We start from the raw sequence: 26,500 nt of genomic DNA, 5'->3' as shown, positions 1-26,500 counted from the left end.
TTTTAATTTTGTAAAAAAAGAAGAATTTTTGCCCAAATTATCATCATAAACATCTTGATCTAATCAAACAGGAAACACGAAAAACAAAAAAATTCTCAGTGAAGTTCTGCAGTTATGAGAAGCTTCTGAAGAAAACTTAAAAACGTGACACTTTTTTTTGCAAATTCTGCATTAAAAAATTTAGTGCATAAATTGAATTAATTTTAGTGTGATGATTTAAATTATTTGATTGCAATAATTGCATTTATTACAGTGAAATAATTTCATTTTCTTTATTGTGATAGTTACATTTATAATAGCACAAAAATTACATTTATTTAAGTGTAATAATTATATTTGTTTTCAGTGTGATTATTACATTTATAACAGCACAAAAATTACATTGATTGCATTTTTTATAGTGAAATAATTTAATTTCATTTTAATGTGATAATTACATTTATATTATTGTTCTAATTACATTTATTTTAGTGTGATAATTTCACTTCTTCATTAATAGAAATAAAATGACTGCATTTATTTTAGTGAAAAATAAATGATTTTATTTATTTTACTTGATATTTTAGAATCTGTGTTTTCAGCCGTCGACGGCTCCAGTCTTTGTTTGAACGCTATTTTTTCACTCGTGTTCTGCCTTAATAATTAAAGTCTGCCTCTTTTTCCCTCCTCCAGCTGACCATGAACGACTTCAGCGTGCACCGGATCATCGGCCGGGGCGGCTTCGGGGAGGTGTACGGCTGCAGGAAGGCCGACACGGGGAAGATGTAAGGAGAGAGCGAGTGAGAAGCCTTAAAGGACAGGATCGTGCTGTGACTGCCGATGTGTCATGTGTGGCGTTTGTCGTTTGAATGTCAGGTACGCCATGAAGTGTTTGGACAAGAAGAGGATCAAGATGAAGCAGGGCGAGACGCTGGCGCTCAACGAGAGAATCATGCTGTCGTTAGTCAGCACAGGGGTGAGTTTCTGCACACGGGCAGCCGCTTCAGTCAGCCGTTTGTCAGATTAGTAAACGCTGGTATCGGAATTAAGTGGAGATTTAACCCTTTAGGGCCCGCGTTAATATCACACACACTCGAATCATTCTGCGTTCAAAATGCACTTTTCAAAATCAAGCTTTAGAGAATATTAATCATAAATATATTTTTCTGTTTTCTTTGAGCTCATTTTTGTAACCAACGTCAGTTAATCATAAATATCAAATATTCATTAATTTTCAGGATTTTGTCATGATGCCACTATGTTTTCAGATGGAAAAAAAACAACACAAAAATGAATTATTTTCATATATATATATTTATTTATTTTTTGATGATCACAGCCTTAGATATGTCAATGATTATCAGCAGCATTGATTTCTGTACATTATTTTTTGTGCAGTGTCAAATAGTCACACTCATATCGCTCTGCACACAAAATGCACTTTTCAAAGTCAAGCTATAAAAAATATTTTACATTAATATGATTTTCTACTTTCATTGATTTACTTTTTTTTTTTTTTAGCTGTAATCAGTCTGAATCCTAAATATCAAATATTTACATATTTTTAGATTTATCTTTTAAATGCCAGGTTTTTGTCATGATGACACAATTTTTTAGATGAAACATAAAAACACACAAAAATAGATTATTTTCAATACACTTTTTTTTTTTAATTATCACAATAATGGGATATGTCAGTGATCAGCAGCTACATCGATTGTGACAGGTCACCGAGTGACACCTAGCCTACACGTACGCTCCTAAAAATAAGTCATAGCTGCAGCCTGAAAGGGTTAAAGAGCTGTGCACACCAATGACGAATTAATCCACACTGCCGACAATCCGTTTTCTAAATCTTGGCTCCAAACGCTCTGACGCTGTGACTCTGGTCTCTGCAGGACTGCCCGTTCATCGTGTGCATGACGTACGCCTTCCACACCCCCGACAAGCTCTGCTTCATCCTGGACCTCATGAACGGTAGGATGACCTCCGACCTCCCACACCCCCACCAGGCCACATTAAACTCACAGTCAGTCCACGCCGAGGCGCTCAGATCGGATTACTCGGCCCGTCAGGTCGCTCGTCCCTCAGAGAATCGGGAGTTGATGGGATTTTGACCTCACTGATGACGCCTCACACAGTCTGTGAACGCCGCACTTTTTCCTCCCGAGGGTTTGACAGACTTCGTACGGTCATCAAAAGTCTGGAAAAGTCATGGAATTTGCAAACAGGAATTTCCAGACCTGGAAAAGTTTTCAAAAACTAAATATGCACTGGAATTTTTTGGAAAAGTCATGAAACATTTATTCACAAACCTGCATAATGACACATGATGTGTTAATGAAACATTGGAAATTTCAAAATCTAATGATAATTTCTGTTTTTACAGTTTGTAACTGCGATAAATGAATTTAAAAAAAATAATAATAAAGAAAAAGTGGTTCATTTTTTTCCTAAAAAAAGTGATTCAAATGAAAAAAAGTCACAAATTCTTAAAGAAAATAAAGTGCCAGATTTTTTTCTTTAAAAATAACTGCACTTTTTAAAAAAGAAAAGCCAAAATTGCCTGCTTATTTTTTTGTTAAAAGGAAAACAAAATCACCCAAAAAATGTCTTCAAAAGTAAAGAGATAAGAAAAATTTCAAAACTTAAGCTAAAATAAGAGAAAGAAAAAATAAAATTCCTGGAAATTTTCTGGTAAAAATGTGTGTGAACGCTGCAGTTAGCAGCCGCTTTCTTCACGATCGGACGCACTCAGCGTTTCCCGCCTCAGTCAAAGCCCTGAGTCACCTCGTAAAGTCAACACAGTCATCACGGCCCGGCGTACAGTACGAGGCCGAGGCTGCAGCCGAGATAAAAATACGGCCAGTCGATACGCGTGAAGACAGCCGGATGGAAGAAAGAGTCGTAGAAGCCTCACATCGATCCTCGTTTTCTCCCCAGAGAGCACCGCCACAGCCGATTGATGGCTATTGATTGAGGAATGAGGTATTATGAGGTCATACTAACACACTCGTGTGTGTGTGTGTGTGTGTGTGTGTGTGTGTGTGTGTGTGTGTGTGTGTGTGTGTGTGTGTGTGTGTGTGTGTGTGTTCAGGAGGCGACCTGCACTACCACCTGTCTCAGCACGGCGTGTTCAGCGAGAAGGAGATGCGTTTCTACGCGGCTGAAATCATCCTGGGTCTGGAGCACATGCACAACCGCTTCGTCGTCTACAGAGACCTTAAGGTACACACACACACACACACACACACACACACACACACACACACACTCTCTGTCCTGCTGCCTAAAACCTGTTTTAAATGAATGTTTTGGATTGTGTCTGCGCTCTAGAGTCTAGAAAGTATTTTGTGTTTTTTATTAATTTTTTTAATTTAATTTTTGTTATTGTTTTTTTTATTTATTTTTTTATTTGTTTTTTTATTCATGTTTTATTAATATCTTTTATCTCTTATATTAATTATTTTATTTTAATTGTATTATTATTTATTTATTCTTAAACTTATTTTTACTTCATTTTTATATTCATGCTTTTGATTTAACTAACTATTTATTTTATTTATTTTATATTCTTTTTATGTAATTTTTCTTAATATTTTTGTATTTATTTTGGTTGTTTTTTAATCTTCATTTCAGTCCATCTATTGCCCAAAATATTCCAGTGTTTTTATTAAGGTTGCAAATTTCAAGCATTATATTTAATCAATTAATCTGTAAAATTAATGATTGACTAATTATTATTTGGAGAGAAAAATAAAAAAATAAGCACGTTTATTAATCAGACGGTTTCACAGAAGGTTATAGAAACAGGACAGAGAGGATGACGTTACGTCGCCGAGTTTCGGAGCCTCAGATTGATATCGGCGGCGTTTTGGGCCGTCCTCTGTTTCTCCTCCGGTCCCCCTGTTTGGACTGGTTGCCATAATAACAGATGCATTTAGCTGGAAGTCAGGGAACAGTTTTAGGGCTTCAATAAACAGTGCAGAACAATGCAGATAATACTCTGAGTGTTGGAGGGGGAAGACAGAGAGTGACTCACGTCTTTTTTTCTTTTTTTTTTTTGACAAACAGCGGAGGATAACCAGGACAGGACGTTTTCTTTTATTGTCTGTGTCCACGCAGAATTTTCTCCTGCCGAGCGGAAATTGTAACTTAAGTCGTGAATTAGTGGGGTCTCCAACATTGTTTCCTACACTTATGATCTTATCTGTGGTGCTCTCCATCAGTCTCACCCTCTCCCTCCCTCCCTCCCTCCCTCTCTGTCTCTGTCTCTCTCTGTCTCTCTCTCTCTGTCTCTGTCTCTCTCTGTCCCTCTGTCTCTGTCCCTCTCTGTCCCTCTCTCTCTGTCTCTGTCTCTCTCTGTCTCTCTCTCTCTGTCTCTGTCTCTCTCTGTCCCTCTCTCTCTGTCTCTGTCTCTCTCTGTCCGCCCTTCAGCCGGCTAATATCCTGTTGGATGAGCACGGCCATGTTCGTATCTCCGACCTCGGCCTGGCCTGCGACTTCTCCAAGAAGAAGCCCCACGCCAGCGTGTAAGTACCTGCGTTAACCCTTCGAAACCTGGAGCGACATCGCTCCTTGTGCTGTTTTCGGATGCCTTTTGCTCGTATTTAAACCTGTGAGCCCTGAGTGAATTAATGTGATTTCTTTTAAAAACTCAGGAAAAAAGGGCAACTCTGTAAAGAAATGTTCCAAAAATTGTAAGAAATTAGTTTATTAAAAAATATATTTTTAGAAAATATCTTTAGAGATTAAAGGAAAAAAGCCAGTAAATCTTTTTATTTAATATTTTTTCCAGGTCGTGTTGTTGTTTTTTATTTCTTTTTTTTATTCACTAATTTTCAGTTAATTTTCTCGTACTTTTACTAATTTCTTGCACATTTTTGGGTCATTTATTCTTCTTCTTCACATGTTTTTGAAAGAAATCAAGTCGAGCTCAGGTTTCAAAGGGTTAAAGGATTTACTTCATTTAGATATATACAGTCAGGTTTTGTACAGTCATGAAAAACCTGGAAGATTCATGGAAATTTGTTTAACAAACCTCTATTTTGACACATGTTGTGTTCAAGGGCCGTCTGAAATGTGAAAGTCCATCAGTATTTTCAGTTTTTACAGTTTCATGTTGTGATAAATTGGGGTAACTTTTGGTAATTTTTAAAAGAAAACATGCAAGTGTTTGGAAAGCATGATAAGGCAAGAAAATGTTTAAGAAACAAATTGCAAAGATTTTAAAGAAAAAAGAAAACATGTCTGGGTTGGAAGGCATGTTTTTCTTTAAAAATCACCAAAACAAATAAAAAAAAAACAAAAAAAAAAACATTTTTTCTATATATATTACCAACATTTTTTATTTAAAAATTGCCAACATTAAATAAAATCAACACGTTTTTTTTCTGCAATTGAAGGCGTGTTTCTTTAAAAATCACAAAAAGCCCAAATTTTGTCTTTATAATCATCCACAAAAGAAGAAGAAAGGAAATGGCCCAGTGTTTAAAAGAAAACATTCCTGATTTGGAAGGCATGTCTTCAAAAAATTACCAAAAAAACACTTAGTAGTAACAAACAAAAAAATGACAATTTTCTTTCTTTAAAAATCTAAAAGAAAAAAAAAAGAAAAAAAAGCTAACATTAAAAAATAAGGCTGGTTTGTAACAAATGTTTTCTTTTTATCAAAGATTTGATGAAAAAAAATGGCCTTTTTTTTTAAATTACCAAAACAAAACAAGAAGTGTTAACATTTTTTAAGAAAACACGCCTGGTTTGGAAGCGTGTTTTCTTTAAATATACAAAAAAAAAGAATAAAAAGGCCAACATTTTGAATGTGTATTCGGCTCTAAATCTTCCTCTCTTTCAAATAAAATCCCACATTCACATTCAGGAGGAAACATTCACGTGGTTTTCAGCTCTCTGTGGTATTAATTATTAAATTATTCACATCGATTGATTGCGAGTGTTTCTGAAATGTTCCTTCACTTCAGGAGGAAACGCTGCAAACAGATATAATGATGCTGGAAACATCCTGAAAGACGGGAGGCGTTTATTGTCGTGCACTCAATTATTAATGCATTTGGCTCTAATATCCAATCTGAGACTTTTTGTTTACACAGTAATGCCATTGATTTTTTTTCTCTCAATGCTCTGTGTGTTTATACGTGTGCAGATACGATGTCAGGCCCGGTGATGATGAGATATGCTTCCTTTATACGAGGCTCAGTAGGGTTACGTTTTTGTTCACGAGAAACAACATAAATATATATATATTTGTATATATATATTCTCATGATAATGATGAAATTACAGCTAAATAATCATGTGGAATAGAAAGAGCATCAGTATTAAACCTGCATGTGTTTCTCCTGCAGCTTCTCCGTGTATCTCTGCAGCAGCCGCTCCTGTAATTTATCACAACAACAACCGTTATTACGAGAGACGAGGGAAAATATTTCATTACCTTCTCCGCCGATATTAATCCCGTCCGAATGTTTCCAGCTTCAGTGAAACACGTTTCCACCAATGTGATCGAAAAAGAGATCAAAAGATCCCGTAACTCGTCACTAATGAGAAATTTTCTCAAAGAAATCAGTTAATATCTCATAATATCTGCGTTTCTTATTATTCTGACTCCAGTATGCCGTTATTTTAGGTCATTATTGTGAGAAATCTTGTCATTTTTTTGAGTAATTTTGTCATTATTTTGAATTACTAAGCTGTTAGTTTGAGATGTTGAGTCGCACTTTCAAGATTAGCAAGTCATTTTTCTGAAATGTTCATAATTTTTCCTTTTTTTTTAGATATTATGTAATTATGGTGTGATAGTAATTACAATACTACACCTCAGAAAATACTAAATCATTATTTTCACAGCAGCAGTTTGTTGTTTTAAGAAAATTTCTCTACTTTGAGATACTTTGTGATTATGTTGCAATTCGGAGTCATCACATTAATATACTAAGTTATTATTACAAGATAAGTAAGTCATTAATTTAAGAAGTCGTGATTTAATGATATAAAATTATTACCATTATTTTAAAAAACGGCTTCTCTTTCTTGAGAAAAGAAATCATTATTTTGGAGTGATATTGTTATCATAGATATTAAATTATTTTTTTAGTTTAAGTCATTATTTGGAGATACTAAGCCATCATTCTGAGATATTATGTCTTTATCTCCGATATCACATCAATGTTTAGAAATAATTCTCCAATTTTTGAGACACTAAGTCGTAAGTTCGAGATAGGCGGGTCATTATTCAGAGTTATCATTCTGAGTAAGGAAATATTACACCAATAAAGACGTTATATTGTTATTTTGAGATAAGCAAGTTATTATTATTTCAGTGTGAGTGAGTTATTATTTTGCGATATTAAGGTAAAATAATCAAATAAGTTATTATTTTGAGAATTTGTTTAAAAAAATTGTTTCATTTTCTAGCAGAAAATGTTTCCTGTAGCGCGTTGCTATGGTAACTGTTGTCAAAAAGTGACGGTTGTGTGTTTAACATGGATGTGCGGCATGTGTTTCACAGCGGCACTCACGGCTACATGGCTCCGGAGGTCCTTCAGAAGGGGACGGCGTACGACAGCAGCGCCGACTGGTTCTCTTTAGGCTGCATGCTCTTCAAACTCCTGCGAGGGTAACCACTCCAGCTCTCCGCTCTGCTTTCTTCACTTCCTGTCTGCTCTCAGACCCTCTTCACAGCTCCTCCTCTTTGAATCTGCTCTCCGCCGTCCCCGCCGTTTGGTGTGTGTTTGATCTTGTTTGTGTGCGCGGCCGTGTGTGTGTGTTTGTTTGATCTGGAGTGTGTAAATGCCAGAGGTCCGGGGCTCGGTAGGTCAGGAATCGAGAGAGAAGAGTGTGTGTGACGTGTCTCTCCATTGATGTTTGGATCGGCGTGTTTGAACACTTTAAAGAGGAAGAGTGTGTCGGTCTTTGGTGAAAGGTTGGCTGCTGCAGGGACGGACGGACGGACGGACGGACGCGTTTCAGCACTCGGCTCCAAAGTCATGAATCCTAAAAACTCATTTTAGTGGCGTTAAATCCGTAATAAACAGTTAAACAAAATTCATTCTCCGGGAAAATAAGCTTGAAGCTCACTCTGACTTCAGTGTTCTGCAGAATTTGAGAAACAGGATTTTTCCAGCGGGAGACGCCTATAATGACACTGTATAACAGTGGTACTCAAATTACGGCCCGCGGGCCAAATCTGGCCCCCCAACCATTTTCTAATTGACAATAAAAATAAAGTGATTCACACTGTGAATAGTTTTTGTCCTTTTAGTCTCCATAAGGTGTCAGAGTGAATAAAACAGCATCAGAATAGAGCTTGTTGATCAAAAAAAGAGCCAGAGGAGGATCCCCCACACCCCCGACAGAGGACACAGCTGAGACACTAATGTCCTAAAATCATAGAAATGTCCCAAAATCAGAGAAACTTCCTAAAATCCTAGAAATGTCCTAAATTCTTAGGAATTTCTTGAAATTCTAAAAATTGTCTTCTTATGATCTTAATCTGAGAAAGGTCCTAAAATTCAAGAAATGTCCTAAAATCCTGAAAAATATTCTAAAATCTTAAAAACTATGTAAAATCCATGAAACGTCCTAAAATTTTATCTATGTCCTAAAATCCTTGAAATGTTCTAAAATCCGAAAAACGTACTGAAGTCCTTGAAACCTCCCAAAGTTTTAGAAACATCCTAAAATCCGAGACACACCTTTAGTTCTTAAAAATGTCCTTAATTACTGGAAGTATCTTAACACTTCAGAAACGTCCTAAAATCCTAAAAATGTTCTAAAATCCTAAAAATGTTCTAAAATTTGAGTTATGTCCAAAAATGTTAAAATTGTTCCAAAATTCTAGAAAAACCTTTAATTCTTAAAAGTGTCCTTAAATCCTAAAAGTATCTTAAAACCTTAGAAACATCCTAAAATCCCAAGAAACGTCCTAAAATCCCAAGAAATGTCCTAAAATCCCAAGAAATGTCCTAAAATCCTAGAAATGTCCTAAAATCTTAAATATGTCCAAAAAGACGACAGCGTATCCATCCGCAGGGGCTTTGCGAGGCCGCACACAGTCAGTGTGTTCGCTGACAGTCGCTCAGCTCGAAAAATCTCCACCACAAACAAACAAACCATGACTCAGCGGTTCATTATATGTTGGTTTATTTGTCTTTAATGACTTCATCACAATATAAATATTATAAGAGCCGTAACAGCACACAGACGTCACGCTTCAGTTTGTACTGCGGCTTAGTTTTTTTAATAGTTTTTTTCATGAAGAACTAATAATCGGTATCGGCCCTAAAAAACCAACATCGGTCCACCACTAATATTAAAATGTTTAAACTCTCTGATCTCGAGTTCCTCATTACGTGCATCGTTCTGCGTGCAGCGTTTTCTGCGTGCAGCGTTTTCTGCGTGCAGCTGCGTGCATCAGACCGTATCTGCACAGTTTGGACTCTTGAATTCAGATACGGTGTAAAGCGGCTCGTAAAGCGTCTCGTGATGTTTGCAGAGCGTCTCCTCGGAGGTGAAGTGGAGGTCTGCAGACTGCACAGCTGAAGTCGTCACTGAGGCGCCATCAGAGCTCCCGATGGCGCCTCAGTGCGTCTTTAGAGCCTCTTTTGGAAAATTATCCACACGACTCCACGTGCATCTGCAGAATAAATTCTTTCCTTTTTGCTCCTGGAAATGCGCTCTCTGTTCGCCTCCACGAAGCTGGATTTATTGATCAGCATCCTTCCGGTCTCCAGCAGGGATTCTGATGTCGTTTGGCTCCGGCTGAACAATTGGACTCATTGGAGATGTAGTTTGGAAGCTGCCGCGCTCCCATTAAGCCCGCCAGTTGTCATTTGATCGCCCGAGCTAAGTGGAGTGCGGCGCTCTCTGCATGTTGGACGGATTCGCTGTTCTGTCTCGTAAATATGTTTGCTTGATATGTTGGCCTGAGACGCGGCGCTCGCTCCAGGGCTGCCTGTTGGACCACGATGTGTTTGTCTGAAAATCTCTCCAGTTTGAGTTCTTTTATCCCTCTTTATCCCCCCTTAAAATTGTCCAATTTAGCTGCTCCGCTGCTTCCACAGAGGAACAAGCTGCTCCCAAACCGCTTCACTTAACCCTCTGAAACCTCAACAAGTTGGCTTGATTTCTTTCAGAAACATGGGAAGAAGGAAATGAGCAGAAAGTACAACGAAAATAGTAAAAATCATGACAAAATTACCTGAAAATTAGAAAAAAAAAATTAAAAATTAAATATATATATATATATATATATATATATATATATATATATATAAGGAAATTACCCCAAAAAAATTCTTAAGGAATTTTAAATAATTCTGTAAAAGTAGTTTTTAATTATTTTCATAAAATTATGATAAATATAAGTATTTGCACATTTTTTCCCCCTAGCTTTTTAAAAAATAAATTTCTTAATCTAATTTCTTAAAAATTGTGGGACATTTGTTGCAAGCTGGTGAAAAGGTTAACCCTTTAAGACCGGGATCAGCATCGCTTTTCTTGAGGGAATACTTGAGGGAATGTTTTCAAATTTGGCATGAAGCTATTTGTGCTTTTGAGGAGTTGAAATAGAATTTAATTTCAGTAAATTGAAACTTGATAAACCCAAATAAGAAATAATAGTGTTGGAGCCAATATGGGTGTTTTTTTGGTTTCTTTTGGAAAGAGTCTTCTGTATTTTGTGGCTGTCAGTGTGCCGCGCTACAAAGAGGCAGAGAACATGTTTGTTATAGGTCACGTCACACAATCACGATCAATAATCAATAGATGATATAATTAAATAGTAATAAATAGACGCAGGTGTGTCGGCTCATTGTGGGAGATGTAATGGCTCCTAATCATATTGTGGTTAAAATACCCCAACACAATTAAACACGTGTAGATATTGCACGTTTTGACACCGCTAATGAAACTACAGTCCGCAATCGACAAACAGCGAGACAGAAGAGGCGAGCGAAGGATCGACTAAAGTTTCGACTCTAATGAACACACTGAGCATTTAACTGTTTGTCACATTTTACGCACTTTCATTCTTTTTTTAACCCTTTAACACCTGAGCAAATTGGCTTGATGTCTTTCAAAGGCATAAGAGGAAGAAGGCAATAAGCTACTTCATGAAAAAATTAGCGGGAAATTTACAGACAGGTACAAGAAAATTACCTGAAAGTAAGCAACAAAAAAGAAAATTACAAAAACACTAAAATGACCTTAAGAAAGTGCGAAAAAAAGGAAAAACAAACATACAAATGTTTGATTTTGTTGAAAAAATATATAATGATAAAATTGAAAAATAAACATTTCTGTAGATTTATGTCACGTAATCCTCCCCAAATAATTTTCATACGATTTTCTTATCATCTTATACCATTTTTTGCAAGTTGCAGGAAATTTCTTTCCAAGTTGCTTTTTGGCTTTTCCCCCCAAATTTTTAAAAAAGAAATAAATCAAACCAGTTTTCTAAGATTTCAGAGGTTTACACGCGTGTGAAAGGTATCTGAACACAGCACGATGACGATCCAGGTGTTAAAGGGTGAAAGTGTCGACTCTCAGCGTTAATTCGAGGACGATTACACGCAGGTTCAATAAGGAGTGTCGGAAGTGTCGAGGCCACGATGCACGAGCGCTCTCAAAGCTCCGAGTCGGTACTCGAAGCTGCAGGTGGATAATCAGAGTGAGAATAAGATCTGGATGATTTTAAATAAGCGTTTCTGAATTTAAAGTGTTGGAATATTTCTGAGCGCCGCTGCAGTTTGAGGCGTGAATGTTTGAAAGTGTGGGGAATTTGGAAAGGAATGAATTTGACTCATTCTGTGGTTTCTTCACGTCTTCCTCTTTGTGTCCTCCCCTCTCCTCTCTTCTGTTGTCAAGTGCTGAACTGTAACCAAGTACATTTACTCAAGTGCTGAACCTAAGTACTGATTTCAAGTACTTGTACCTGAGTGTTTTGTTTTCATGCCACATCATGTTTAAGATAACGTGGAAGTTTGCATTATTAGAGGGTTCCCGCAGATCCTTAAAAAGTCTTAAAAGGCATTGAATTCATTATTCTAAAAATAAGGCCTAAATTGGTTTTAAATTGACTTAATAATAATAATAATAATAATAAACTTCATTTGTATAGCACCGTTCATCCAAGTAATGCAGCCTAATGTGCTTTACATGAAGGAAATTAAATACATTGAGTGCTTCACATCAAAACACATAAAAGACAAAAAGACATAATAAAACCTGCATGAAAAAATCAAATAAAATCAGAATAGAATACACAGCATCCATCTTTAAATGGATCAAATCCACTTGACCACACTAGTAAAAGTAAGATAAAATAAGGATAAAAAATTAGTGCACAGAGTCCATAACATAAAATGGTATAATAAAATATTACCCACTGACATTATTAATAAAAGAAGTATAAAATAGAGTATATAAAATGCATAAAATCAAGGAAAATACAAGACCGTACAGCTGTGCAGCAGTACGCAAGTGCAATTAAATTAATCTTTCAAAAGTCTTAAAAATGCTCAGACATGGCAATAAAAATTTTATGAATTTTTTTTGCTGACATTCCATTGTAAAATCTCAAAAAAACTGATAACATCCTTTTTCTTTATTGTTAAATAATTAAATAAATTCCTTTTCTTTTACTCATCATGATGGGAACCCAAATAGGAGAATCTCACGAGCAGATTGAGAAACACAAAATTGCCCAGAAAACACTTTTGTTGGTAAACTAAATAGATACTTAAAAGATAGAATAGAGACGTAGCCAATCAAACTTATTTTACTGGATAAAAAAAGTCATGTTTTATGTTGCAGTAAACATTTTGGCAAAATAAAATTGTCCTTCTTTAATTTCGGTTAGTTAGAAAATTGGTCTCAAAGGTAACTTCGAGTGGCATTTAAAAAAAGTCTTAAAAAGTGTTAAATCTACCTAAAGCCGTAAAAACACTGACTGACACATGGATAATAGTTGTTACTTATAAAAAGTACATCATCTACTCAATAATTATTTCATGCAGATATTCTGCGGAGCGTGCAGGATGACGCTCTGCAGAGAGCGGGGGAGGACTGTTCGAGCTGCGCGCTGAAACACAAACAAAAGCAGCTGATTGACAAACAGCTTTTACCACAAAAACACACCCAGAGAGCGACTGAAGCGTGTCGACAGCAGACAATAAAATAACTGTGACAGAGGCTGTTACACTCAGATCTGCTGCATGAGCACGAATAAACATAGATAAGGACGAGGTAAACTATTAACAAAACAAGACAAAAATTTATGACATAAAAAAACATTGAATACAATACAGGTTCAAACTGGCGGAGAAAAAAAAACAATTTATTTTTGCAATTTTGCAATAATTTGTTGCAGAATGACTTGAAACTTGGGGAGCTGGTGCCCTTAAATGTTTCTAAATCTAAAATGAAAGAGTTAGAAGCAGATTTTATAGGATGTGGATGTTTTTAGCCGCCGTGGTCGGGCAGCTGACTCACAGGAAGCTCTTTCGACACATATAGTTTCTCTTTCAATGCAAATTTTAGTGCTCGTGTATTGTATTTTGTCTCTCTTTGTGTCTCAGTCTGCAACTTTGTGTTCTGGCTGCTGACCATCTGAAAGGTCTGCCTTAAAAGAGATTCTTAATCTCAATGGGACCAATTAAAAAACAAAAATAAATTTGCATTTGCTCTCATGAAATTGCAAAAAATAAATAAATAAATTTGCATTTGCCCTCATGAAATTTCAAAAAAATAAATAAATAAATAAAATAAATAAATTTGCATTTGCTCTCATGAAATTTAAAAAACAATTAAATAAATTTACATTTGCTGTTATGAAGGTGCAAAAAGTTAATAAATAATTTAGCATTTCATGAAATTGCAAAAAAAAAAAATTAAATTAAATTTAAAAAATTGCATTTGCTCTCATGAAATTGCAAAAAAAAATATATATTTTTTTTATTTTAATTTTAAAGGTGTTTCAAAATGCATTGCAATTTGTTAGACCAGCTGCTTTGAAATCAGGCATTTTAGGCAGCAACCCCCCCCCCAAAAAAAGACTCTGCAAAACCCTGGATGAACTGATAAATGATCTGAGCATTTCCTCCACCTACCTCTTCTTTTTCTCATCATCTCTTCTTCTCTCCTGTCCAGGCACAGTCCCTTCAGACAGCACAAGACCAAAGACAAACATGAGATTGACCGCATGACGCTCACCATGGTAAGACACACATCGACATGTTTCCTAGAAGTCGCTGACAAAAGCTGCAACATGATTGCGGATGCACATATTACAAAGAGTCTTTGTGCAAACACACATACGAGCCTTTATTTAACTCACGGGACACATGGGTTTGGCCCGTGTTTACCGAGCAGTAATACCAACGGCACACAGACGTTTACATCCCTGTGCACACGGCACTGTGTGTGTGAACACACACCTGATGCAGTCAGATGTACCTGTGTGAGACGGCGTGTCCCGTCCTGACAGAGATGGACGTCTTTGTTTTTTGGGGTCGTCTTTTTGTCTGCTACCATCCAACGCTCTGCCGTGTGTTTACTTTGCTGTGTCACGGGAAAACGCGGGAGACGAGGCGTGTGACAGAAACCGGGCTCAGATAAACTGAGCGAGCAGCCAAGCTGGAAAGTTAGAGTACACCGCCCCGGGTCGAGTGGATTTATAGCTGCAGCCGGTGCAGGTTTTACTCAGAGAGTCTGCGGTTAAAGAGAAATAAAAAAGAGAAAGAAGGAAAGCTTAAAAATGCACGAGGCATTACAGTTTCATCTGTTTTAGATCCGTCTGTTTTTAATTAAATTTAAAGCCTCCAAAATATGTTTGCTGCATTGGAAAGACAGATGTTTGTGCAGAGGAGGGATGTCAGTTTCACTTGGTTTTGCTTTTGATAATAATAATAAAAATAATATGATAATAATGATGATGATGATAATAATAAAAGTTATTTATAGAGCATTTTTCATACAAGGGATGCAGCTCAAAGTGCTTCATGATAAAAAAAAAATACAACACAAAAGAAAAAAAGACAATTTTAGACAATCAAAAGACAGGCGGTGATAAACACGACATTACAGTTTAGAATTTATGTATTTTTAATTAAATTTTAAGCCTGCCTCCACTTAAAAATAGGTAGGGATTATGAAATAAACAGTCAATAAATAGTTAAAGCTCAACTAAAACTTAACCTATTTAATAACAATATGTTTATATTATTATTATTATTATTATTACTATTTAAAGAATTGTTAATAAATAAATAGGTAAAGTTCAATGAAAAGCCAAACTCAAAAGGTAGGTCTTGAGTTTGCTCTTGTGACCTATAAAAGCAAAAAGTGTTTCCATTGCAGTTTTGCCAAATATGGCTGTTTCAATCACCTGAAATACCTCATGCAAGCATAAAAACTTTTATGCGAGAAGTGGGAGTTATTTAGAAATTGACGTTTCCATAGGGCCTATATTATATTCTCAATTTCAATTTGCTAAATTTTAGGGTTGATGAAAAACTGCTTTCTGACACATTTCTGTCTGTATTTAAAAAGTCTTTTGGATGGAAATGTGAGGCACAATGCAGAGCAGAGAAGCCGCGGCGTGCTCAGAGCGTCATTGTCTGTCGGAGGAATACACCGCCGCGCCGTTTGATGTCAGGGGTCAGATTCTGCAAACACTGGACATGAATGGCGTCCATTGAGCCCACCCAGTGACATATCTGCTCTCACCCACTCCTTTTTCTCTCTCCTCCTCTTCATGTCCGAGCCCGAGCCCGGCAAACGAGTTTACAAACTGTGGAGTTACATTTTTTATTTATTTTTTCCTCCTTGTCACTCGGCTGGTGCCAGCAGCAGCAGCAGCAGCTGTCCATCACGGTGGAACACGTCCAAATCTCAGTGTCCGTGTATGTGTTTTGTCGGGACATGAAGCAACTGAGAAACTCCCTCCCACACACACACACACACACACTCACACACACACTAAAAAATACACACACACATCCTTGTACTTGTATCTTTGTGAGGACCCTCTTTGAAATAATGCCTTCCCTAGCCCGTTACTCTGACCTAGCCAGTGTCCTGGGGACCAGCTCTTTTAGCCCTTAGATTTAAACTATTTGGGTTTTTTTTGTTTTTTGTTTTTTTTTTTAACCCTAATGACTTTTTACAGATTTTTTTATGCATGTCAGACACTTGTGCTTGATCTCAACCGAGCCCTCATCTCAGCCATGATTTTATGCTATTTACTCTGAAGACCTTATATTTATTTTAGTTATTTCATTCAAATTAAATTTTCCTTCTACTCGTACTAAACCTTGAAGGGTGATTATAAGACATAAAGTACCTAGCACACTCAACAAAAAAACTATAGTTTCTAACTATTGCTCCTTTTTTTTTTACAGAGGAAACTCTTGTGTTTCTCTTTCTTGTGAACTTTTCTTTTAAACCTCCTAGAGAGCATCATTTTTTATACAGGAAATAAACACTTAAAAAAAAAAAGAAAAGAAAACTTCCAACCCAAACCTAACCTAACCCTAATTGCAACCTGAACCGCAAAAACAAGTGTTAACCCTTAACAGTCCTTTGAAGAAGTGAGGACCCCACTCTTCCGCTAAAATACTTTTATTGGTCCTCACTATGTAATGTGTCCAAGAACACACACACACAGGCACTGTTTGGCTGAGCGGGACCTTTTAACAGAGAAAGTATGATCTTTCATATCACAATAAATCCAGATTAGGATTTTAATCCAGCTACTTAATCTGGTTTATCCCCTTAATCCTCGTCTGCCGGTGTGTGTATGTGTGAGACAGGGACGGAGAGAGGGAGGGACGGAGAGAGAGGGACAGAGAGAGGGGGACAGAGAGAGAGAGAGGGGGGGGACAGAGAGGGAGGGAGGGACAGATAGAGAGGGGGGTACAGAGAGAGAGAGGGAGGGAGGGACAGAGAGAGGAACAGAGAGAGGGACAGAGAGGGACAGAGGGAGGGAGGGACAGAGAGAGGGGGGGGGGGACAGAGAGAGGCACAGAGAGAGGGACAGAGGGAGGGAGGGACAGAGAGAGAGAGGGGGACAGAGAGAGAGAGAGGGAGGGAGGGACAGAGGGAGGGGAGGACGGAGAGAGAGGGGATAGAGAGAGAAAGGGATGGGGGGCAGAGAGCGCGAGGGGGACAGCGAGAGAGAGGGAGGGAGGGACCGAGAGAGAGGGAGGGAGGGACAGAGAGAGAGAGGGACGGAGAGAGGGAGGGACAGAGAGAGGGAGGGACGGAGAGAGAGAGGGGGACAGAGAGAGAGAGGGGACAGAGAGGGGGGGGCAGAGGGAGGGACAGAGAGAGAGAGAGGGGGACAGAGGGAGGGAGAGGGGGAGAGGCTGAGATTCAGGCCCGACAAGCTAAAAATATGGCTCTATATGTCTTAGTGTTTATTAAACGTGATGAATGGACTCATTACATAAACACGATAGAAGCAGACGGCGGTGAAGAACTGAGCAGCCGAGACAGGAAGAGACGGACGGACGGAGGGAGGGAGCGAGGGAGCGAAGGAGGGAGGGAGGGATGGAGCAGATCCCGATAGACTTCTAGCACTTCTGCTCTCCGAAAACGTCTCCGAGAAGCAGAACGTAAAGCTCGTCAGCAAAAAAATAAGAAAGGCGACGAAGGTTTTCAAACTATCGGGCAAAATTTTCATTTTTTTCCAAATTTGTTCGTGTTTTTGTGTCCATGTGGCCATTTGGAGCAACATGTTTTTTTTTTATTTTTCCAGTATTAACCCTTTGAATCATCAAGTTTTCTTGTGCTACATTCAGACGCTGGGGTGGACGCAGTAACACTTTAAAGACATGGCCTCAAAAAGTTTGTAAAAAGTTAGCAAAAAAGTTACAAGAAAACTGATTTAAAAATAAACTAAAAAAAAAGGCTAAATAAAATAAAACAAAATTAAATACAATAGAAATAAAGAGAAAAAGGCAACACGCAACTTAACAAATTAGTTGAAAGTTAGCAAAAAAGTTACAGGATTTTTTATTAAATTAAATACAAATAAATAAATAAAAGGCAATGAGCAACTTGGCAAGAAATGTAAATGATAAGAAATTAGCAGATGAAGATAATTATTTTGAAAAAATGCTTTGGGAAAAAATGTCCTGAAAACTATATTACTATATTATAATTCTACTTTTAACAAATTATTTATACAAAATTATTTTAAAAATGTTGGTCATTTCTTTTTTTCTATATTATTATTTTTTGGGGGGGTTTTCACCTTTGTTTTTATGTGTGTGTGTTTGTTGTATTTACTCATACTTTTAATTTGTGGGTCATTTCTGTGTAATTAACTCATTGCCTTCCTCCGATGTTTTTGATAGAAATCAAGCCAGTTTGCTCAGGTCTCGATGTTGTAAGTGAGCTAACATTAAATTCACGTGAACCACGTACACGAATTTGTTGCCATCGCCTCCACGTTGGCTGACGGGAAAAAAAAAAGTGTCGATGGGTGTCCTCCACTCTGAGTTAAAGCATTTAGCTTTAGGCGTTTTGGGTGCTCCTGCAAAGTGCTTCATTCTCATAGAAAAGCATCAGAAAAAGGCCTCAGGCTGCTGAAACACGCTCCGTCTGATTGGACGTACATTTTAGGTGCAAACATTCCCCGAGTGTTTACATTACAGCCTGTTTCAGCGCTGCCGGCTGCCGCGCGCTCCCTCAGTACTGAATCCATTTAAAACCGTGTTGTTCCCATTAATTACTTACGAAAAATACTGTGACTCGGCAGCTAAGGTCACGTTAAACACTTAATTTCTGCTTGGCACAATTTGCGTCAAAGTTAGCACTCCCCATCAACGATAACGCAGACAAATCTGAACATGACATCAGTATTTCCTTATGTCTTTTCCTCTGATGTCCGTCATGAAAAACTGCCCATAAATCATCTTAAAAGTCATAGGAAAAAGAAGCTTCCTGTAACTGCAAAACCTGCCTGAGAATCGTCATGTTTTTGAGTTTTAGTTTTAGTTGTCGGTAGATGCATGGCTCACTGCAAACAGGAGCTGCTGGACGATAACTCTGCATACTTTTATTTGAGACAATTTGCAAATATAGGCTCAAAAATCCCTCTCTGTCACTTTGAAGCAGGACTCCAACGTTTAGTGTCATAAATGTTGAAACTGAAGAGACAGATTTAAAAGGATTCAAGGGTTTAAATGTTTATTTGTTGCAAATTAAGTCCATAAAAACATTTAAAAATCATATATAAAAAGACCCTTCTTAAAACTGCAGAACCTGCCTCAGAATTGTCACATTTTTAAGTTTTCTTTGTTACCAAATGAATCCACTGATCGTTGTGTGTGCATTAATGAGTGCACTGAAAACAGGAGCTGCTCATAGATAATTCGGCATGCTTTTGGTGACATATATGCAAATATATAACAATCAACATCATAGAAATCATAGAAAAAAACTGGAAGTTATAACTGCAGAACCTGCTTAAGAATATTCACTTTTTAAGTAATCTTCAGTATCACAGTAATCCAGTGACAGTTGTCTGTGCATTAATTGGTGCACTGAAAACAGGAGCTGTTCGTAGATAACTCGGCATACTTTTGGTGACAATTTATCAATTTTTAAAAAAAATGTAGGCCAAAATATGGAGCTGAGGTAACATTACATCCACCAAAGTCCCCTGATTATGGGATCTGTAGTTCCATATCCAAAAGAGTATGATTTATTCTCCAAATTAATGAAAGAATAATAAAAGCAGCCATTTTTATGTTGCACAATTAATGTTTTTTGGCGTCACTGAGGCTCAGCTCCGAAACACTGATTATCCAATACACAAAAAAAGTCATACATTTAAAACCTGAGCGGAGGCCAGAGTGTGAGACTTCTTTGAAAAACCTCTGCACTGTAGGTGCAAATGATGACAGTCTGTTTTCAAACACCCCATTCTTACTTTCTCCTCCTCTCCTCTCCTCCTCCCTCCTCCTCTCCTCCTCTCCTCCTCCCTCCTCCTCCTCTAATCCTCCTCCCTCCTCCTCTCCTCCTCCTCCTCTCCTCCTCCCCCCCTCCTCCTCCTCCTCCTCCTCCTCCTCCTCCTCCTCCTCCTCCTCCTCCTCCTCCTCCTCCTCCTCCTCCTCCTCCTCCTCCTCCTCCTCTCCTCCTCTCCTCCTCCTCCTCCTCCTCCTCCTCCTCCCTCCTTCTCTCTGGCAGAATGTGGAGCTGCCAGACTCGTTCACTGCAGAGCTCAAAGACCTGCTGGAGGGGCTGCTGCAGAGAGACGTATCCAAGAGACTCGGCTGTCAGGGCCGAGGGTACGACACACACCACACAAACACACACACACACGCGCGCACGCACACACACACACACACACACACACACACACACACACACTCACACACACACATTAACCTCTGCGCCACATCAGCGTCCACAAGCGTGCAAATGAATTCATCAGTGTGATGGATTTGGGTAGATGTGCTCATTAATAGTGCCGGGTGGAGACGGATAGACATCGAGTGATCCGACAGAAGCCGGGCTCATAACTAATTTTATCAGCACTTGTCGTTTCGCATCAGCTTATGACTGAAGCGGAGTGACGGATCACCGTCTGCAGCGGGTGGTTTGGGTAAAAAAGGCAGGATTATGGGTGTCTGTAATGTGGAGAACGCTGCCACCTTGTGTGCAGATGTGGATTTACTCCGTGTTTGTGTCACAGAGCCCCGGAGGTGAAGGAGCATCAGTTTTTCAAAGGCATTGACTGGCAGCAGGTGTACCTCCAGAAGGTGAGTGAGCGTCCTCTCCTCCGTGAGTCCTCCTTTTGTTCTCCGGCCTGCAGCTTCTTTTTTTTTTTTGAACATTTCCTCATTCTTTTGGTCCATAAATTCACAATCAGGGAAGCTGAACGCTGCCTTTTTAAGCTGCTGTAAGTTCACTGTTACCTGTTACCTAAATGTAGTCCAGATTGTGTATTTGAGTGTATTCAGTGAATTTGCAGCTCAGCTCCTACAATAAGTCTAAAATACACTGTGGAAACTAAATAGTTACATTCAGACTGTTCAGGTCCAAAAATGCTCCATTGAAACCCATTCAAACTGACATTTTTGATCCCACAGCCATCAGAGCAGAAAAACAGGACTTGTATTATGTATTGGAATTATTTTGACTTGTCATTTAAAGATGATGCATAATGTCTTTTATTTTATATTATATTATTCATTTATTTTTAATTATATTTGGCAAGTGGAGAAAATACATACTATTTCCACTAGGTGCATTGTCACAATCAATGTTGCTGCTAATCATTGATATATCCCAGACTGTCATTAAAAAAAAAAACTTTAAAAAAGAAAACTTTTAATGCAGTATATTGGCAGTTATTCATCTGTGTTTTTTTTCCTTTCCATCGAAAAACATAGTGCCATCATGACAAAAAACTGTCATTTAAATACTTAATTTTGAAAATTAATGAATATTTGATATTTGTGATTAGGACTGATGTTGGTTGAAAGTAGAAAATCATAATAATGGACATAATTTTTTATAGTCTGATTTTGAAAAATGCAATTTGTGTGCAGAGGGGTAAAATGACTGTGACACGGTACAAAAAAATTAGCTGTTCCGCGCTGCCAGCTGCTGTGTCGGAGATCCGTGCTGCCTGAGATGCGCGCGGCCAACTGCTGTGTCGGAGATCTGCGCTGCCAGCCACTGTGTCAGAGATCCTTGCTGCCGGAAATCCACGCTACCAGCCGCCGTGCTGGAGATCCGCGCTGCAGGAGATCCGTGCTGCCAGCCACGCTGTTGAAGATCCGCGCTGCTAGCCGCTGTGTCGGAGATCCGCGCTGCCAGAGATCTGCACTGCCAGAGATCTGCACTGCCAGAGATCTGCGCTGCCAGCCGCTGTGTCGGAGATCCACGCTGTCGGAGATCCATACTTCTCGGCTCTGTTTGTCCGTTTGTTGGACAATCAGCTGTTTAATCCGTGACAATGCCACTTGGTAATCACATTCTACGCTGTTGTGATTGACATGAACTCAAAACCAAATACACTACTATAATTTTATGTCTCAACAGCAAAAAACCCGCCAATGCCATGATCGATGCAACACTCAGAAAATTTTTTTAAAAAATCTGCAATTTCCTAGAGACGAAATCTTGTGATAAACATGTTGTGGCGTCCGTCTGCAGTAGATCAGGTTCATGTCTCTGTGTGCAGAGCGACGGCGGACCGAGCTGCACTAGTCATTAGTCCGGTACAGTTACAGTTGCCATGGTAACACCATCATCACTTGAAGAAAGTGCTGCTGTGGGACTGTGGCCTTGTTGTTGCGCTCACTCTCTCCTCCTTTTGTCACTTGTTTCTTCTTCTTCTGCTGTGACTGAACCCATCTCTCTCTCTCTGTTTCTCTCCCTCCGTCTGCAGTACTCGCCTCCTTTAATTCCTCCCAGAGGAGAGGTGAACGCCGCAGACGCTTTTGACATCGGCTCTTTTGATGAGGAGGACACCAAGGGCATCAAGGTACAACAGACTCTTAAAGCATCCAGACACTTTTATTTAGCGCCCACTCCAAGTAAATCTGTCGCTGTAAACACACACGTCTCCTGCGCCAAACAGCATTTCCACTGAAAATCGAAGAGCGCCGGCGGCGTCCGTGACCATCGTCCCCGCTGTCGTGCCACACACAGACCTGTGTTTATTTACGTTATATAATATCCCCTTTCTCATAAAAATAGGACTTTATTCTGGTAAAATCACAACTTTTTTTCTCGTAAAATTTTTTTTTTTTCAAATAAATGACAACTTTATTCTCAGAAAATTACAAGTTTATTCTCATAAAGTTCTGACTTTTCTCTTAAAATTACGACTTTATTTTGATAAAATGCAGCTTTATTCTCATAAAACTGCAACTTTCCTCTTGTAAAATTGTGACTTTTTTCTTGTAAAATTCCAATTTTATTCTCAGAAAATTACAACTTTTTCCTTAAAAGATTCCAGCCTTATTCCCATGATATTAAGACTTTGTCATAAAATTATGATTTTTTTTCTCACAAAACTACGACTTATTTCTTGTAATATTAAGTTAAGAGTTTATTCTCATTAAATCTCAACTTTTTTCATGTACATTTCTGACTTTTTTTCTCCTAAAATTACAAGTCTATTCAAAGGCATTGACTGGCAGCAGGTGTTTATGTATTTTTTTTTAATTTTGGTATTGTAATTGTTATTGTTATTGTATTGTGGCTTTAAAAATGTTTTAAAAAGTATTAAATCTACCTGGCCTTCAGCTGTAGGACCCCTGCTATAATTAGCTTTGGAGAGTTTGCAGTAAATTCCTGAATCAGATGGAAGTTTAATCGTGACTTCAGCGCAGGTTCAGCCTCAGAATAATAATCAGGACTGAAGCGATTCAAAGCGCCGTGTTTCTGTTGTCTCGACTCCTCCTTCATTACGGTTAATGCGGCCGCAGCGGCAGTTATTCCTCCTGCGACTCTCCGGCTCGCACAAATAAAAGACAAAATAAAGTCGGTTTACATTTCCCCAGACGGCGCTGGTCATTAACACGCGAGCGATAATGATGCTCCGTCTCAAGACGTTAATCAGGTTTCTGTCTCAAACACAACAAACAGAGTTTCTTAAAGACACAGTGAAGATTACTGCAGCCTTTTAGTGCGTTATACCGAGAGCGTTTGAATGTGAGCCCTCACGGATATAAAATATTCCTCATCACAATCAACATCTGAAAGTGCAGCAGCGATCCTGCAGGCCGATCGGCACGTCTCCGAAGACTCTCCAACCCTCATGAAGGATTTATTGCAGCTGGATTGCTCGTTTTACCCAGGTGTACCTAATAAACTGGCTGCATGTGAGTGTTAAATTCTGCCTGAGGAAGGGGGCAGTTATATGCTCATCACGTAGGTGCAAGGCTATCAAAAAACATATTTATTAACCCTTTAAAACCTGGGGAACTTTGCTTTTGTTCTTTAAAAAAGATGCAAAGAAGACAAAGACCAGCTTCATTAGAAATGACCCAAAAGGTAGCAAGGAAATAGTAAAAAAAATTATAAAAACACCTGGAAATCAGTAATAAAAAAAATAATAAATAAATAAAATAGACAAATGGGTAAATAAAAAATGATAATGTAAATAATAATTATGTTAGTTTAGCTTGTTATGTGGAGAAATCATACGAGGAGAAAACAAGCTCTTTATTAAGATAAACTGAAGATTAGTAACATTTATATAATTTTTTTTGTGCAAAAATATTGGTCATATATTATTTTGTGAGTTAATTTTGTACTTTTTTTTTTGCTGATCTGTAAAACAGGAAACAGGACACAGGCTTTGAATTTCGATGGTGTCCTATAATCCCATGTGGGATGGACCAGCACAGAAATAAAAACTAAACTATATTAATAATATATAACAATAATTTTTTAAAATAATTTTACATTTATAATTTAGATAATAGGAACATTTCTTAAACTTTAATATAATTGTAAATCTCCTTATAAATATAAAGATAAATAAGTTAATCATTTCGTTTAGTTAATTGTACTGCAATTTTTTAAAATACATTCCTGAAATAAATAAATACAATAAAATTAAATATATATATATATATATATATATATATATATATATATATATATATATATATATATATATATATATATATATATATATATATATATATATATATATATATATATATATAAAGGAATAATGATAATAATAATATTAATAATAATAATAATAAACAAAAGTTAAAACATTAAAAGCACATAAAAAGCATAAAACAAGTTTATAAAAAATAAGCATAATGTGTCTCATGATCCTGTATCAGAGGTCTTCAGCTAAGTGTCCTGCACCTTTTCTGTCTGCGTCTCTGTCCGTCTGTGTGTCTCTGTGTCCTGCAGCTGCTGGACAGTGACCAGGAGCTGTACAAGAACTTCCCGCTGGTCATATCGGAGCGCTGGCAGCAGGAAGTGGCGGAGACGGTCTACGAGGCCGTCAACTCGGACACGGACAAGAACGAGGCTCGCAAGAGGGCCAAGAACAAGCAGCTGGGACACGAGGAGGGTAAAGATGATGACAGCGGCTCGGAAAATAATCATGCATTTAAAAAAAAAATTATACACACTTCAGGATATTTTTCTGTGTGTGCGTGTGCAGACTACGCCTTCGGGAAGGACTGCATAATGCACGGCTACATGCTGAAGCTCGGGAACCCGTTCCTGACCCAGTGGCAGCGCCGATACTTCTACCTGTTCCCAAACCGCGTGGAGTGGAGGGGGGAGGGCGAGTCACGGGTCAGTCCGCCTCACGGCGTGCACCTTTAAAGCAACGACAGGGAGCTCATCAAACACTTTAATGTCTCCATATATTTATTTAACCTTAAATAATAAATCAAATAAAGTATGAGTTAGATTAGATTAGAGGGACAATAACGCCTATCTAATCTGATCTAGCTCATATTTCATCGACTTTATTGTCCTTGTGGGAATTTTGCCTCTGACTTCAGCGTCTGCAATATTTAAAAAAACAATAAAAACCACAATACACACACGGTAAAATACAACAATTAAAGAAAAAAACACATTCAGCTGAAGGCATGTCACGGCAACACGACAGGGACAAAGCACATCCAGCATTAGAATAAAAGCAAAAATGTTGTTATATTAGATTAAGATTATGTTTACACTCGCAAATAATGAATATTTGGGTCCAAAAAAAACCTGTCGTAGCACAGCGTGTTTTTCAGTTATTCATATACTGCTGTTATTGTGGACTTTTCAAAAATATTTAAAATAATAGCTACTTTTGTACTTGTCAAACCTCTTTTGACCTAAATCAAATTGAAAAAAGACTAAAAATCCCACACGACAACAGTCTGTTTTCATCCATATTCATCTACTTTTCACATTAATTTCCCAGAGAAACATAAAGGCTGAACTGATTATTTTATAACGCAGACATGAGCATAATAACAAAAAAATAAAGAGATAACATCTAATGTAAGAAATTAAGATTTATCCTTGTTAGACATAATTTACTCAGGTATTTTTGAGGTCTTTAAATATTTATTTGTTGTTAACTTTTGCAAAAAATTAACTTTTAAAAAATCATCGCTACTTTAACACTGTGTAGTTTGTCCTTTTCATGTTGCCGTAGACAGCAGACGTTATTGCACACGTGCTGCCAGATAAAAATACGGTAAGCTCACCAATAATTTCGGGATGCTGCGGCGACTGGTGAGTGTGGTCAAAACACGTTTTTGTCCGCTCACAGTTACTGATAGTGATGCGCCTCCATATGATTGGCTCACAGTATTAAAAATAAGTCTTAATAATCTTTCTTTTTCACTCACTTCCAAAAAAAAGGTGCAGATTAAGAGTTTTACGACACGAGAAACTCTTCTGCTTTTACTCAACTCAAAGTGAAAGCTCCTTGTAGTTGCTTTAATCAGTGTGCATGTTCACGTGTCTTTTGCGTGTGTGTGTGTGTGTGTGTGTGTGC

The 26,500-nt window shown here is 37.9% G+C and overlaps 1 protein-coding gene across 1 annotated transcript in view; it reads left to right on the top strand.

Annotated features, from left to right (window-relative positions):
- Window positions 1-26,500, top strand: part of grk3 (G protein-coupled receptor kinase 3) — an 80,602-nt gene that overhangs the window by 48,121 nt on the left and 5,981 nt on the right. The window contains exons 8-19 of the mRNA XM_088071179.1: window positions 673-764; window positions 856-955; window positions 1,878-1,956; window positions 3,077-3,207; window positions 4,417-4,511; window positions 7,505-7,612; window positions 14,146-14,212; window positions 20,194-20,294; window positions 20,702-20,768; window positions 22,406-22,501; window positions 24,901-25,063; window positions 25,157-25,293. Of these exons, the coding sequence (XP_087927305.1) occupies window positions 673-764; window positions 856-955; window positions 1,878-1,956; window positions 3,077-3,207; window positions 4,417-4,511; window positions 7,505-7,612; window positions 14,146-14,212; window positions 20,194-20,294; window positions 20,702-20,768; window positions 22,406-22,501; window positions 24,901-25,063; window positions 25,157-25,293 (1,236 nt within the window). The remainder of the gene's footprint in view (window positions 1-672; window positions 765-855; window positions 956-1,877; window positions 1,957-3,076; window positions 3,208-4,416; window positions 4,512-7,504; window positions 7,613-14,145; window positions 14,213-20,193; window positions 20,295-20,701; window positions 20,769-22,405; window positions 22,502-24,900; window positions 25,064-25,156; window positions 25,294-26,500) is intronic.

This window comes from Plectropomus leopardus, chromosome 20, assembly GCF_026936395.1.
Source record: "Plectropomus leopardus strain MGB_pleo_1.0 chromosome 20, ASM2693639v1, whole genome shotgun sequence".
In the NCBI taxonomy this organism is placed as follows: domain Eukaryota; kingdom Metazoa; phylum Chordata; class Actinopteri; order Perciformes; family Serranidae; genus Plectropomus; species Plectropomus leopardus.
The sequence above is the reverse complement of the archived record's forward strand: the minus strand, read 5'-3'. Positions and strand labels throughout refer to the sequence as shown.